At 34.5% G+C, this 16,134-nt stretch overlaps 2 protein-coding genes and 1 pseudogene across 3 annotated transcripts; 1 reads left to right on the top strand and 2 right to left on the bottom strand.

Moving 5' to 3' along the window:
- Positions 1-3,276: 3,276 nt before the first annotated feature.
- LOC114759349 (DNA repair protein XRCC4-like) lies at positions 3,277-4,215 on the bottom strand (annotated as a pseudogene).
- On the top strand, positions 4,206-9,090 carry LOC114759347 (ureidoglycolate hydrolase-like). Of its 2 annotated transcripts, none has more exons than XM_028948511.1 (12): positions 4,206-4,489; positions 4,574-4,659; positions 4,958-5,032; positions 5,258-5,386; positions 5,488-5,574; positions 5,802-6,004; positions 6,090-6,192; positions 6,960-7,051; positions 7,197-7,259; positions 7,463-7,703; positions 8,074-8,114; positions 8,977-9,090. In XM_028948511.1, exons 1-12 carry the CDS (start codon positions 4,298-4,300, stop codon positions 9,072-9,074), a joined length of 1,410 nt encoding a protein of 469 aa, XP_028804344.1. In that variant the 5' UTR covers positions 4,206-4,297; the 3' UTR covers positions 9,075-9,090. The 2 variants fall into 2 exon arrangements, with proteins under 2 accessions (XP_028804344.1, XP_028804346.1); XM_028948513.1 differs by having other exon boundaries at positions 4,272-4,489; positions 6,102-6,192.
- A 37-nt stretch (positions 9,091-9,127) lies between these two features.
- LOC114759350 (uncharacterized protein At2g34160-like) lies at positions 9,128-10,748 on the bottom strand. The gene is made up of 5 exons (XM_028948515.1): positions 10,511-10,748; positions 10,182-10,230; positions 9,885-9,947; positions 9,723-9,787; positions 9,128-9,645 (listed from the first exon to the last, which is right to left on the bottom strand). The coding sequence occupies exons 1-5, from the start codon at positions 10,721-10,723 to the stop codon at positions 9,550-9,552; spliced, it is 486 nt and encodes a 161-aa protein (XP_028804348.1). The 5' UTR covers positions 10,724-10,748; the 3' UTR covers positions 9,128-9,549.
- Between the last annotated feature and the right edge of the window lie 5,386 nt (positions 10,749-16,134).

The following is a 16,134-nucleotide window of genomic DNA, read 5'->3' as shown; positions in this document are numbered from 1 at the left end:
TGTTTTGAACAGTTGGCAATAGCCTGCAGTCAACAAAATCCAAAATGATATCAGAATATTCTGGCCTGTTATTACTGATTGGCCTTGATCATTCAGTGCTGTGCTCACGTAAAAGCATTCTCGAGTGACTTGAACTTTAGTTAGTGAAGACCGCATCATTCTAAGGGATAATGGATGGGGTGATAACAGACATCCTGGAGCTTTTCAAGAGTTACCGGACTCGTCGAAACTCAGAACAATCTGACGATGAAATCGCAAGTTCACCCACAGCCCAGGGTGTTCTGTGCTTTGTCAAATGGGAAAATGCAACCTCTCTCAGAAATGTGATCTGGCATGATAAAATTTTTGAATGTCATTGGATGACACCTTTTGCTTAGATATGAAACCAGATGTGTTAACCATTCATAGTACAATATGGTCTTAGTAAGTTTCTTCTTATAGAAGACATATAAAGCTCGATATGGTAGAGAAGAGTGACAATATACACAGGGATCCATTGACATATGGAACTAATGACGAGAAAAATGGTCAGATTCAGGTGGACATTGCAGTTCTCTTTCGGTTTGATTGAGACGGCTTGGTTGCCGAAACATCCTTTGAACTGAAAGGGGCATCCTCTTCATCGCTTTTCACCATCAAAACTTTCAGTTTTGTCTGTGTCTTGCTCCTGAGGAGATTTTTCAGTAGCTTTTCCTTTAGAGATCTGATCTCGAAGCTCTCTCAGTTTCGCTTTCTTGGAATTCAAGACTTCTAGAAACTGGAGCAGACAATGACCGGTCAGTCGACTCATTCCTAATAATGTATGGAAAAAGGAAAAGCGAGAGCAACAACCAATACTGCCTTCAGTAGGAATGCGGACCAAGCACAGCAATACTTCAAAGGATCAGACTTGAGGGCATTTTCTTGTACCTTCTTATTACCAGGTAATTGAAACATGACAAGTCCAACATTTTGATAATATCAAAACAAATGTGTTTAAATGAGAAAACATACCAAAAAAAAAAAAACACACTTGTCATATTATTAGAGAAAAAACTCATTTTATTTTAGTTTAAAAACCTAATAACAACGATACAATTAACTACATTCAAGTTTCTCCCACCTCAAATCAACCAGCAGAAAGGTAAATGAAACAGCTCTAAATTGAAGTGAGAGTTCAGAAGTGACCTAGCATAGATTTCAGATTCAAATTCCACTTTTTCGTTGCGAATCTTTCACTCTGGGATAAACACTTCTCAGCTTCCACTTTCATCCTCTCAAAAGATTCAGTTTTTCTGACAACTCTTCCTGTGGTAAATGTAGGCATGCACAATTATGATGTTCAAAATAGGGGAAAAGAGAGGCCTTGTCTGAGCCAATGCTATTTATTTTTATAAAATGGTGAATCATACATCATCCAACACGACACTGAACAAGTGATCACTTTCCAAATCATGCTCTTAAAGGACTTAAATTTATGGTGGCAAAAAATGGTGAAGAAAAACAAACCAATCTATTTCCCATTATCATAAAATATGTTCAATTTTTTTGAACCATCAACCTGGAATATTTGTTGGAATGAAATATGTTTATCCCTTATTTCTGTAATAAAAAATAGCAGCCACATGATAGTTTTCCAACTTATTGGCTTGTTACTCAACTCAACTGCCCCTAAGTTATACTACCTCCAATTCTAATATAAGAGCTAGTTAGCAGTCCTAAATATAAAATCCAAATCTCTTTTGTCTCCTAAATTTATAATATGTTCTCAAAAATATCCCTCTAATTGTAAGGTATTTCCGCCCAAATATAGTTTCAATATACATGATTGAATGAGAGTAATTTAAGGAAGTCAATATACATTTGTTACAAATAACTAACTTAATTAATTTTCTTAATCTCCTTAAATTAGTTATCTAGCTCTTATATTAAAGACCGGAGATAGTATATACTTTCTAGTCCAAACAAATAATGTCACATACATGGGAAACACTCCTTGATAACGTGGGACACCATGGGAAATGTATTTGAACTTTAACGTCGAATTTCAGGTTGGAAAAATGAATACAAGAGGCATGGACATGTATTCAGGTGCGTTTATCAGGGATAATTTTCTTATAAGAAGCTCAAACACATGGCAGGGCATCCAATAAGTGGTAAATGCTTATAACCCAAAAAAATCCAGAGGACTTCATACAAGATGAAGACAAAAGCCTCGACCAAACTATCAAGCTAAACCCATTCTCAAGAATCAGGAATCGTCAAGCCATGCCAGCCTAAGTTCGTAAGGCAAAGCACAGCTGAGTTCATTTCACATGAATTTTGGAAACCAACAAGATTTGGTTCAGGATTGCCCCTTGTTATGTTTGGGGCAACGAGACTAGACATGTCACAAACAGGAAGAAGTGGGCTTAAAAAAGATTACATTAAAAGGGAAAAAAAATACAAGGAGCATTCTTGCATGAATGCTAATCAAGAATATCTATCTGCTTTCTCTGACCTCATGTAAGAGGCATCAAGTTCTTTTCACTCAATCAACCATGGTTGGTGTTTTCTCCCTTATTCAACCAAGGCACTAAGCAACAAAACATAAAGTCATTTTTCTATAACATTTTCCTTCATTTTGACCTCATACCAATCGATGATACTGAAATATCTTATTTTTCCTAGCTTTCCTACTCCCCCATACCACCTTTTAAGTATCTCACCATGATAGTCTTCAAATTTGTCTTCAATCATTTGAACTCATGCTCTTTTCAATTTTTAGGTTGCATTGGATATCCACAACCTGGGAAGTGAAAAATGGGATGACTAGGGAATGAATTCAAGGACATCAAGCTTGCCTTGATCTTAGAGAATGAAGCTAGTACCACGAAAGCTATTCACTTATTGGCTAAATTCATGTTCTTTTAACTTTCAGAAGTGATTGGATAAGTCAATCTCTTCCACAGACAATAATAATCAATTTGATCATTTAAAACTTTACGCAAGCTGTCTGTCACTTATCGCAAGTTTAGTGATCCCATTTCTTCGGTTGGGTTCAATTAGCATAAACTTTCTAATAGTTGCTCACAATTCTAACATAAATATACTCTGGAAAGCGCGGCAATCAAAATAAAAGAAATACTGCTATCTACACTTGTTGATCAACATGTTTGAAATAAGCCTGATACCAGAGAGGACAGTTTAAATCCCCATGTAACTTTTTATCCGGCAGAGCAAACCAAATATGCCTAAATATGACATCTCCAACATAACGCTCACCACAAACAAACTATTAATATGTACAGACAAGTGGATGCAATAAGGTGACTGTGACAACATTTGTTTAAAACATGCATTCATGAATCAGAGTAATGCAGAGTCTTACGCTAAGCGTTATATTTGCATCCATGAGAAAGTCCAGTATTTCCGCTGTCGTTTTCTTACTATTAGGAGACTGCTGACATTTCCATCTCCACTGCAACTTTGTTCCTTCCTTCTCGAATGTCCATGACAACTGCTTAACATTCAGAGAATACACACACGGGAAAAAGTAGTTCTTTTGGTCAAACTGGATACCGTAGAATTTTAAACCTTCGAAGACAATCAACATTAGCAGTTACTGCTGGACAAAAAGATATTAGCACTTACTCTTTTATGCCCATCACCGGCATCAGCGAATCCGTATATAGAGTCAGGTTGCTGAAACCCTAAGTATTGCTCAGCCAATCGCACATACTCCGACACTGGCTGGTCCCACTGAGTAGCCCGCTCTTTGACCTCCTCCTCCGACGCTAACAAAACACAGTAAGAGAAAAAAGAAGAATAAGAACTTCATTTTATAATTGCTCGAAGCAATTAAAGACTCTAATCGAGAAAAGATATCGCTACCATGACAAACCCAAGCATTGAAGCCATCTGTTATGGAGAGGTCAAAGCGGGTATCATACCAAGTACCCTTCACAAATATGGGTTCAGCATCTGTGGGGTCGCCGGTATTAGGAAGCTGTAGCTTTAAGCATGTGTGTCTCTTTGCCTCCATTCCTGAGTTGTCGTCTTCCTCTATGAGAATCTGGAAGTGGGAAAGTTTGTGGCTTTTCCCGCCTTCTGTTCCTCTTCGGTTCAAAACCGTGCGGTAACTACGTTCACCGTTCCTTCCCCGCTGAGTGTCGGGTAGTATACAATGAGGGCACTTAAGTATTTGCCATTTTCTTATATTTATCCCTTTTGGTCTTTTCATGTCACGAGGGCATATTCCCAGGGAACACGTGCAGAGGCATCTGATAGGCCCTGAATTGCTGATGATCAGCTCAATTATCACAAAAAATCCGGGAAAATGATGATAACTCCAGGGCTCTTGGTTCTTCTCTTGGTATGTTCTTTTTCTGCAATCTCAACTCACGGAGATGAAGACCCATCAATCAGAACAATGGAGGAATTCTCCGGTTATCCAATTCACGAACCTGATTCTTCTATTCCAAGTTCGGTTTCTTCATTATACGTTGATGCCCAGAATCTGCAGAAGCAGGTAGTGAACTAATATTCGATGAATTGACTACAATGGTTGGTGGTCTTCTACTCTTCTAACATTTAGAACTGTACTCGTTCGTAGATTGATGAACTCTCGAGCTTCTCTGATACACCTGCCCCGTCAGTAACCAGGGTCTTGTATACTGAAAAGGATGTTTTAGCTCGCAGGTATGTAAGATTAGATTGATGTATGCTGTTTTGTGCGACGATTACGATAAGCAGGAAATTGGTACAGTTGCTTATTGTTATACATAAGATGACGGGTGTAAACTTCGTCGAACATTAATAAAATGGGTGAAACTAAGATACTATTTAAAACAGAATAAATGGAAACATGAGTGGCATTTGCGGTCTTTTCTGTCCCCTGTCGGTAGAAAAAATTGGTTAATTTATGTATAATATTATCTTCTTTGAATGTATATGTTCCTATCTTTGGTTAGACCTTGTTCTTGTCTTCCATCTGTAGGTATGTTAAAAACTTGATGGGACTTGCTGGTCTTTCAGTTAGAGAGGATGCTGTGGGTAACATATTTGGTCGTTGGTAAGTCTCTACTTGTTCTTCACACATGGTTCATTATATTTTACAGCGAACTACCTCTCACCTAATATTTGAAGCCAGGGATATCTCTGATCTCTATATTTTTGTTAGTTATCCCTGACTTGATTATCAAGCTTATATTAACTTTAGTCTTCCGAAAACTTAGTTACGGAGTAACTGTAATTAACTAGCTATACTAAGGCCCCTATATTCTATCACTTTATGCAGGGTTGGCCAAGAACCCGAGCTTGCTGCAGTTGCAACAGGTTCTCACATTGATGCTATCCCTTATTCTGGTAAATATGATGGAGTTGTTGGGGTTTTAGGTGCCATAGAAGCCATCAATGTCCTGAAAAGGTAATTTTATCTGAATTCTGGAGATATTAATTTTCTGTGCCCATTCACTGTCCACTTTGGTCAACTAGTAATAATTTTCGACGTTGAATGAACTGTCACAGGTCTGGATTCAAACCTAGAAGGTCGTTGGAAGTCATACTATTTACTTCCGAAGAGCCTACACGCTTTGGTATCAGCTGCTTGGGAAGGTCAGCAACACCCTTAATTTCTGTCCTATAATAGGACTCATACTTTGGGGAAGTCTTTTTATCTTATTTATAAATTATAAATTGTAAATCATAAATCATAAACCCTTAATTCACTTCTGTTACAACTTATAATATTTCCACTTTTTCAGATTGACTACAACATGGATCAACATGTCATTTATTGACTTGTATTCTGGTTTGATTTGAATTGTGTCTTTTATGGACAGCCGCTTGCTGGCTGGGAGCGATAATCTTGTGAAAGCTCTTAGGACAACAACTGATAGTCAAAACATATCCTTTTTAGATGCTGCAAGATCTGCTGGATATGCAAAATATGAAGATGACTTGTCGAGTGTATTCTTAAGCAAAGGAACGTATTCTGCTTTTATAGAACTGCACATAGAACAAGGTCCTATTCTGGAAGAAGAAGGTACAATTGACTTTGAATGTTCTAGTTCTAGTCCTTGCCTCAGCTATAGCTTCAGTGACCATCTATAATTGTTTCCTTGACCCAGGCATATCTGTAGGCATAGTTACGGCAATAGCAGCCCCAGCAAGCCTGAAGGTCGAATTTGAAGGCAATGGTGGCCATGCAGGCGCTGTCCTAATGCCTAACAGGTAGTTACTGTGTTTAAATGCGATTTTTTTGGTTGTTGTTTTGGGGTTGGGGATTTGCACTTTGACTTCAACCTTTTATTTCAGTAGGACAAAATTTCTTCTTTTTAGTGATTTATTTAGGTCCTTTCATAATGTTGAGTGAAAGGGTAATAGTTTTCAGCAGCTTACTATTTGGCTAAAAGAATTATTTAAAAAGAAAAAAACTATCACCTGATCCTTTAAGTGTCATACTTAGTAATTTGAATTTTCAAGTATGTTTCTTTTATTAAATTGTTGGTTTGAATTACCAGAATGTGCACGCATCTGTTATTAACTGTTTGCTGGAAAAGGAGGCCATGTTCGTAATTTGACTAAGATGTGATGCAAGTTGAAGTATCGAATTGGTAAATAATGAATAAACAAAGCACTAATTTTTTTTCAAATATTGAAAATAAGGAACTATATTGGATAAGTTTATATATTTGAGTGGGTAAAATGTTAGTTTAGAATTATCGTCAAGGCGATTCCGTAAATTTTGATGAAAAGAGCAGTAGCATTCAATAGCATGCTGTCTCTTGAGCACATGAAGTTTGACACTTGGGTATTTTAATTTTCGAGTTTTCTTTAATATTTTACCCTCCAATATACTATTGCACAGCAAATACTGAAAATAAACTTTGATCCCTTTGAGCATTGTGCTCCAGTATTCTGATCCCTTGTGAAATTAAAGTAACATAACGAACTCTTAACGATTTAGTTATAATTTCTCTAAACATCGTATGGAGCAGAAATGATGCTGGACTGGCAGCTGCTGAGTTAGCCCTTGCTGTTGAGAAACATGTATTGGAATCTGGTTCTATTGATACTGTTGGTACAGTCGGTAAGTAGTATTTCCTTCACACGTAAGCATATTCTTTTACACTGACTCCATGCCCTTGATATGTTTTGAACAACCCCAGCTCCACGAACAATTGATCTTTGATCTATAACTTTTTATTTATAATTAACTTCTCCAATGTCTAAAGGCATCCTAGAACTGCATCCTGGAGCAATCAACAGTATCCCCAGCCGGTCCCACTTGGAAATTGGTGTGTATCTAAAGAACAACTTTGGCATACTTGGCTTAATTACAATATGTTTAATTACTTGGAGTTTTTTCCATATAATGGCACTGTACAATTTCAGTGGGATATCTATCTACATATGTTGCGGTTTTGCTTAATCTTCCGATGGATAATCCAAGCTACCAATACCTTATACCTTTTTCACAATTTTGAATTTGTTGTGGCAGACACAAGAGATATCAATGAAGAACGAAGGAACCAAGTTATTGAGAAATTTCACCAATCAGCAATTAGAATTGCCAAAACCCGAGGTGTAAGGCTTTCAGAGTTTCATATCATCAACCAGGATCCACCGGCAACTTCTGCTGAAGAAGTCATAAAGGCGATGGAAACTGCAACAAGAGAGCTCAACCTGACGAGCAAGCTGATGATTAGTAGAGCCTACCATGATTCCCTGTTTATGGCCAGGTAATTATTGAGTTGATAGACACGTTTTTGACAAAAACGAAGTTTTGTTATGTGGCAGCCAAATTTGAAATTTTATTTTGGCCAGTTAATCTTCACCCGTGGACCCAGCCTTAACAAAAATGAAAAGAAATTAATAAATTTGGGTAGGTGAGAGTAAGAGAAGAGTTTTTTTAGGAGCACTACTCTGTTAAGCTGTTTTGATCCTGCTCTATCTGGTTTGTTCACAATATTGACGCAAGCCTTATTGGCAGGACCGCAGGAGCTAACTGAACTGCTCCAGCATATAACTATAGTATTATTAACTATACAAAGCAATGCTCATGTTACGTTAGATAAATGTCTGGTGCTGATTAGCTTCGTGCTACTGCAGGTTGTCTTCAATGGGCATGATCTTCATCCCATGTTACAAAGGTAAGCACTCTTAGGGTGTGTTTGGTATGAGAGAGGGGAGGGAGGGGGAAGGATTTTAATCATTTCCCCTTATTTGGCAACACACAAATTTTAGGAGAGGAGGAAAAATTTTAAAAAATTTTCCTTCCCCTCCCCTCCCCTCCCCTCCGAAATTGGGAAGATTTGGAGGGAAAGAGTAATATTTTACTATGTTGTGACTATTATGCTCATATTTTGCCATGTTGTGACCATTATGCCCATATTTTAAACAAAATAAGGGCAAAATTGTTCATATTAAAATATTTTTCCCTCCCCTCCCCTCATGAACCAAATAAAGTAATATTAAAACTCTTCCTCTCCCCTCTTTTTTTATAAATCCAAACAAAGTAATATTAAAATCCTTCTACTCTTCTCCCCTCCCCTCCATTAAAATCTCTCCCCTCCCCTTCCTCTCATTAAGCCAAACAGACTCTTAAATTCTTTTCTAGTCTATAATCATGGTAATAAAAGAGGACGAATAAATAGTTTGTGCTTTTCTAATGTAATAATTGATTTAAACATAAACAACAACTTTCGAAAAGTATGTTTAATTATATGTAATTTTGTACTCTTGAAGAATGTATTGCCATGAACCCTATCTGCTTCTATCTATGAGGCACTGATCTTGCATGCATAAGGATGCAATCCATGTGCCCGCAACTTGAACGTGGAAGCACTGATTTTTTATTTTGAATGTTGATACATTCACACGAACGCAGACTTTCCAGTCCGAACTTGCTGAATGGGGAGCTTAAGCAATTTATCTTCTTCTAATATTTGAATCAAGCCAAAAAAAAAAAAAAGGATTTATCATCATTCTCATATATCTTGTTTATTTATGCAGGATACAGCCATAAACCTGAAGAGTTTGCCAGCATTCAAGATATGTCAAATGGCGTTAAGGTTTTGGCTCTCACCCTGGCCAAATTGTCCCTTCTATAAGATCTTCTGTAATGGCTGTGTATTGTCTATGGGATTTGGGATGTACTCTTCTGCGGATACAACCTAATGTTTAAAGAACCTTTAACTTGAATGTGCATGAGAGTGACCCGGAGAAAGAGAGAAAGGTCTGATCCTTCTAAAATATATTCCATCATATGGCAGAAATACGAAAACTGTATCTATAAGAAACAAGGAACACTTCTTACATGGATAAAATGGAAGTACATTTACAATGAGTAGCAGAAACGAATTGCCCCTCATTAGGTCACAAAAACGAAACAATCATACAAAAGGAACATGTGCTGATTACTGTGGTGGTAGAATCCAGTTGCTTATGCTCCAAGCAGAAGGTTACCGTATCTCTTCATGATTAGGATGGCAGAATCATTAATTGTGATTTCCTTATCAGCTACTCAGTTGTATATCTATCCAACAATGTAAATGGTGAAAGACAAGAAAATGAAGCTCCGTGGCCCTACTCTGTTATGGCCTTCTTGTTAGCGTCTTTTTTAGTCGTTGTAGCACCATTAATTTGGTCCATTTGTCCAGCTTTTACCAGCAGAATCTCAATCTGTGGAAAGGAGTAATTGAGTCAGCAGCATTTTATGTTTGAAAAGAATCTATACGTCAGTTGAGGAGATGAAGCACCTTGGCCTTGTGAAGCAGCCGGCCTCTTTGGTCTCCCTTAGAGGCAACAGTAGATATAGCGACATCTGGATCATTCACCATATGAAAAGCAAGCAATCCCATTAAATCATGAACATTTTTTTCATTGACAAGTTTAGGGTGGGGAAGGAATAGAGATCTTACTTTTCTCAATAGCCAAACCATTGCGTTTCAAGTTCTCAGAGATGATTATAAGCGTCGTAATAGCTGAATTCAGTAGTCAAGAGAATGAAGCTAGTAAATGAAAGATAATGGATATATGCATCGCATGGGAAGTTGAAACATCATCCAACGGCTATTGGCATTAATTCATGAACAATCTATCACAAACACGATTTATAATTTTAATATTCTCGTCCAGCTTTATATATGCGACTGTAGGTGGAGATTGAAAAGGAAAATATTTATCGGGGCAACATGCTTCAAGACATTATATTATACCTGTGCCCAGTGCAGAGAGCTCAACGATGTTATACTGATTCAGGAATTTCTGCATTCAAAAGAAATGCCACATCAAAACCTTAACAAGCATTGAATAATATCCAATTCTTTATGCTCTTAACCCATTCTAAAGTCCAGACTCTACTAATGCAAACGAGAGAAAAATGAGAAGGCCTTCGAATACATTGTTAAACGCCAAGAAACAGAGATGAGAATGAACTGCTATACCAAAAAGAAAACTGAATAGAAAATTAGATCTTGCATCTTTCTTTGGTTCCTCGCGCCGGGAAAAGAAGATGCATAAAATGAAGCGAAGAATTGAAAAATACCTTGGCAAGATTGATGTAAAAGATGAGGGGTTTCTTGCTACTGGAAACATGAATTTGGTGATCCTTCCTGAGATAAAACTGGGGCTCAGCTGTAACGGTGGCAGTGGCAGTCTCACTGCCTTCATTAACAGCGTTGTGCTTCTCGTGCACGCCATTCTTGAATTGTTCTCCAGCAGCGTTCTTGCACTCAGAAACAACCACGATCGCGTCCATTGAATAATACTCTGTGATCTTCCACTTTCTTTCTTAGAAGCTCCGTGACGAAGGAAGGAGGTTACGCGCAGGTGGGGGCTATTTATAAGGGATCACGGCCTGCTAACGACGCCACTAACCACTTAAAAACTGACTGGTTCTCTTCCGACGGATCATAATTTTGGCCGCTGACACCCAACAACGCAACAGAACTGAATTTACTTGTAACTTGAAACACTCTGTTTTCAATACATTTCATGCAAATATTTATTTTCTTATAAATGTAAATTTAGAATAAAAAAAGTTATTACTTAAAAATTATAAATAATATATGTTTTGTTCCAATTACATAGGAATATTCCAAGTAGTTAGTTGAATAATTTGAGTTGATTAAAAAAGTTTGTTAAGTTAGTAATTTGAATAGTATAATTATAAGACCCAAGTTAGGAGATTAAGTAAGTTTGGTTATTATAATAAATAAGTTGTCATTCTTAAAATATCTTACTAATTAAGTATATTGGCTAAAACTATCATTATTAGAAGGATTATCTTGGAAAAAAATGCATAAATATAAATTGGTAATAAAAGTCAAATTGGGTCTATAATTATTATTTTTCTTAAAATATTTTTTACTAATAATATGTATTAGCTATAACTATCATTTGATGAAATATTTAACATGTGCAAGTACTATAAAGGACTACTTTAAAAAATATAAATAAATATGAGATATAAATGGATTAAGGTCTTATGTTAAAGACCAAATTGAATATGAAACTAACTCTTATATTAAGAATAGAGGTATTATTACTCAACAATGGACAAACAATTCTTTTTTTTTTTGGCAAGTACAGGTATCTTTCTATTGGAGCCTTGGAGGCAATCTTGTTCGATGTACTATTGAATACTAAATGTAGATATTTCTCCTAACGAGAATTCAAATCTTGATTCACCATTGCGAGGGATTAACTCTTTCTGCTAAACTTAATTCGTGTTGTTAATGGACAAACAATCCGGTACATGAGTATTAAATTCGAGTGCTCCATAAACAATAACAATTACAATATGGCTCGGATCTAAATGACTGTTTTCTTTCTTTTACTTTTTCCCCCATTTTGATAAAATAATATTCCTCTAGTTCTTAAATATATAAGACATATTTAACTAATTTAATTAAATTAAGAAAATTAAGTAAGTTAGTTAATTATAAAAAAATATGATATATTTTTCCTAAAACACGATGATCATTTTCCTTAATATCTTCCCCTTCCTCTTCTACTTGATTGTGGTTGAGAGAGTATCCGTAGGGGTAATTTAGAAAAAACAGATAAATATCAAAAAAGTTCTTATATTTAGGATCAAAATAAAAACCAAAGGAGTAACTATTTTCTTTCTTTTTAATTAGGCTTTAATTTGACTTAAAAGATGAGCTAATAAAAATGCGAAGATCGCAGTGATTTTTTCTACCAGATTTAGTTGTTATAATTGCGAGATTCCAACGAATGAAAATGGAAAAAATACCAAAAACAGAATTATGAAATTATCATTTCCTAATCTAGGCATCTAAAAATTGAAAATGACAGATAAAGAAGTGATACCTGATCTGGTATTTGGTAAATATAGTTAAATGACTAAAATATTTTTGCATCAATTTAGAAGGAGAAAAACTGTCAAAGTTGTCATTTCCTCTTCACAACTTGTTAATAAATAACTTATTATTGTCAGTATATTTCTTATCATTTGCAATTTAACACTTATTATTACCAGTTCATAATTTCTTAATAAACTTTTTGATACAAGAGCATTTTGGTTATTTAATTACATTTACAAAATACCATATCAGACACAACTTTCTCTCTTAAGATTTTAAAGTATTAGGTGCTAATTTAAAATATAACATTTTTCAACTTATTTATTTATCATATTCCCATGAAAATATGGTTCGGTGCATTGAGAATGACAACCTTTGTTATTAATCAAATCTTTTGTTTCTCTTTACTAAAATATTATTTCTGATTATTAATATAAAAGTTAGTTTAATTTTAATTTGATTCTAAATATAATATCTTAATCTACTTTACTTTTCATATTTATCTATTTTTTTAAAGTAATCCTTATAATAGTTACACATATAAGATTTCAGGCCTGTTTGGGTGCTCTGAAACCGTGGTTTCAGAAGCACTTTTCCGCAAAACGAGGTAACCTCCTCACTTACTTCGTAATTCGTAAAAGCACTTCTGAAACCATGGTTTGGTTTCTATCCAAACATCCCTTCATCAAATAGTAGTTTTAGCTAAAACACATTATTAGTAAAGGTATTTTAGGAAAGACAATATCTATTTATTATAAATAACTAACTTAACTAATTTTTTTAATATATCTAAATTAGTTAACTAGATCTTATATTAAGTCCTAGAATAACAAAACATTTTGTTTCTTTTATGCACGTGGCCTTTTAAACACTAAAGAAGGAGATGTGCAGTTTTCTTGATGTGATTAAATATTCAAGATTCAATTAAAAAAAAAAAAAAGACTCAATCAAAACCAGTTCCGACGGAATTTTTTTTTAAAAAAAAATTTATCGCCTATTTGACTGCACTCTATTCATTTGTTCACAAAATTTTTTTAAGGTCATAAAAACAGAAGAAGGAAAAAGTTTTTATAAGATTTATTAAAACGAGCACGTTTGAACATTAAGGCCTTGTTTAATACTATATCCAGTCCTTAATATAAAAACCAGTTAACTAATTTGAGTAGATTAATAAAACTAGTTAAGCTAGTTATTTGTAATAAATAAGTACTATTTTTTCTAAAATATCCTTACTAATTAAGTGCATTGGCTAGAATTACTATTATGACAAGAACTGCCTTGAAAAAATAAATAAATATGAGAGACAAAGTAGATTAGGGTATTATATTTGAAACCAAAATAAAAAGTTAAACGTGCTCTTATATTAAAAACCGGAAGTAATAGTATATTAAAAGGAAGAGAGAAAAGGAACAAGAACATTTTTGACACAATTTTCCGTTTAAAACCATATTTTATTTTAATGATGGAGTAGAAATTTTGAAAATGAAAAGACAATAACACCCTATAACTTGTTCTTCCTGATATTTCTCCTGTGAAAACAGGCACAAATTCACGACAAATAATAGATGAGTGATTAATGGAAGGAGACAAAGGCAAGGGAGGTTTGACGAGGGTAAATTAGTCCCAAAAGAAAAAAAGAACGTTTCTCAGTCAGAAAACACTCCATTTGTGGAAAGCAAGGTGGAACTTCCTTCAACGTCAACACTGTAAAGTTTGAGTTTGTAGTACAGAGTGATCCTAACTTTTTTTTTTGGTGTGTGTTTATGAGGCATTATCGATTTATTTTTAAAAAAGGAGAAGGCCAGTTGTGCTACTTTTTAACGATGTCGTTGCTTTCGAATTGGGAATTCATTTCACGTCATTTACTGCTTTATATCAGAATGATTACGGCATGAGTTTAAGATTAAAGTAATAAACTGCTACTCTATAAAATTAGTGTGTGATGTTGTCATGGAAAAGTTTATGCTCTCTCTTTTTAGCTTTATTAAAACAGCAGACAAACACTTCAAACAATCAACCACCAAGTACCACTCCCATTGTTCTTTTGAATTATATGGCAATAACCAGGACTGAGCTTAACAGGTCAGATCGGCTAACTCCGCAAATTCCATCCATATGAGAGTTTTTATGCTACTATCTTCGGTTCTTAATACAAGAACTAGTTTGACTTTTAATTTGATCCTAAATACTACCTCCGGTTCTAATTATAAAAGCCAGTTGACTAATTTGAGAAGATTAAGAAAGTAAGTTGAATTAGTTATTTGTCTTAAATAGGTGTTGTTTTTCCTAAAATATCTTACTAATCAAGTGTATTGACTAAAACTATAATTATTAGAAGAACTATCTTGAAAAAAATTGAGTAAATATGAAGATAAAATGGATTGGATCTTATATTTATGACCAAAATAAAAGTCAAACAGGGTCTTATATTTAGGACCAAAATAAAAGTCAAACAGGGTCTTATATTAAGGACCGGAGATAGTATGAGATTTTAATTTACTTTATCTTTCACATATATTTAATCATTTTTTACAGTAGTTCTTGTACTAGTTGCACATTTTAAAAGTTTCATCAAATAATAGTTCTAATTAATACACATGATTAACAAAGGTATTTTAGAAAAGACAACATATATTTATAACAAATAACTAATTTAATAAACTTCTTTCATTTACTTAGATTAATCAGTTAGTTCTTATATTACTAATCATAGGTAATAATAAATACAAGATCATTGGCTAAGTAGCGGCATTAACAGTCCAAAGAAGAAAAAAACTAAACAAATTACAAAACAGCAAATAAGTACTACATAGCATCAAATAGCGAGGGATCTTCATGGTCATTCATTAGCTTTCATTAGCAGCTTTTGTTTCCTTATCCTCACAAGAAGCAAAACTCATGGACTCTATAAAACTCTAATGATACAATAAAGTAACCTTATAGCCCCTACTCATGTCTCTGATTAGTGATTACATATATATAGATAAATTAAATATATAAGTAGATTCATCACGTTGCATTGCTCACATCATTGAAAGATAAGATCTCTAATTGTTAGTTAAGTGCAAAATAATTATAAGACATCTTGCACCCACGTTTTACACATGATGGTATATAATCTCAAGCAATTTATTAATATCCCCATCTAACATAAATGCATATATATAGTATAGAAGCCTTCTGCTGTGTCCACATAACAACGTTTAAATATTCCACTTTTTTGTCAATTTTTTTGCTTTTATAAAAACTTTCCTAGTCTTTATGTCCACTTGCTTCTTTTATTGCTGAAGGAGTATTCTTTCTGTTGAAGGTTGGAATCACACTGTAGGATTATAGTGTGATTCGTGAATGAAGGTTCCCCCACCTCTTTAATTTCCATCTCTCTGGTCCCCTTTTTTTTTCAAGTGGGAAACAAAAGACAAGTCCTTTAATTAAACACCCTTATATATATATTTATATCATGATTCACCCATTGCTTTCGATTCCTGTGTTTAACTCCTTAATACCGTCCTTTTCCCCATATATATAAATATATATATGTTCTGGTAATTTTTTAATTATTCATTCAGGTTCATTTATTGCATCTCTTGTTTTATCACACCATAATGATCATTATACTGCATGCAGTTTTCATTTGCCTTGTCGATTCAGCTTCAAATGAACCCATTATATTACCTGTCATCCTTAATACATAAGAGCAAGATTATCAGTTTGAGAATATTAAAGAAATTAGTTAAATTAGTTAATTGTAACAAATATAAGTTGTCTTTCCTAAATTAAACTACCATTTTTAACCATATGGGACCCCTTATAATCAATAGAGATACTTTAAAGAGAATAT

Source organism: Neltuma alba, unplaced genomic scaffold (genome assembly GCF_004799145.2).
Source record: "Neltuma alba isolate B1F8T4 unplaced genomic scaffold, ASM479914v2 tig00010824_pilon, whole genome shotgun sequence".
NCBI classification, from domain to species: domain Eukaryota; kingdom Viridiplantae; phylum Streptophyta; class Magnoliopsida; order Fabales; family Fabaceae; genus Neltuma; species Neltuma alba.
The sequence above is the reverse complement of the archived record's forward strand: the minus strand, read 5'-3'. Positions and strand labels throughout refer to the sequence as shown.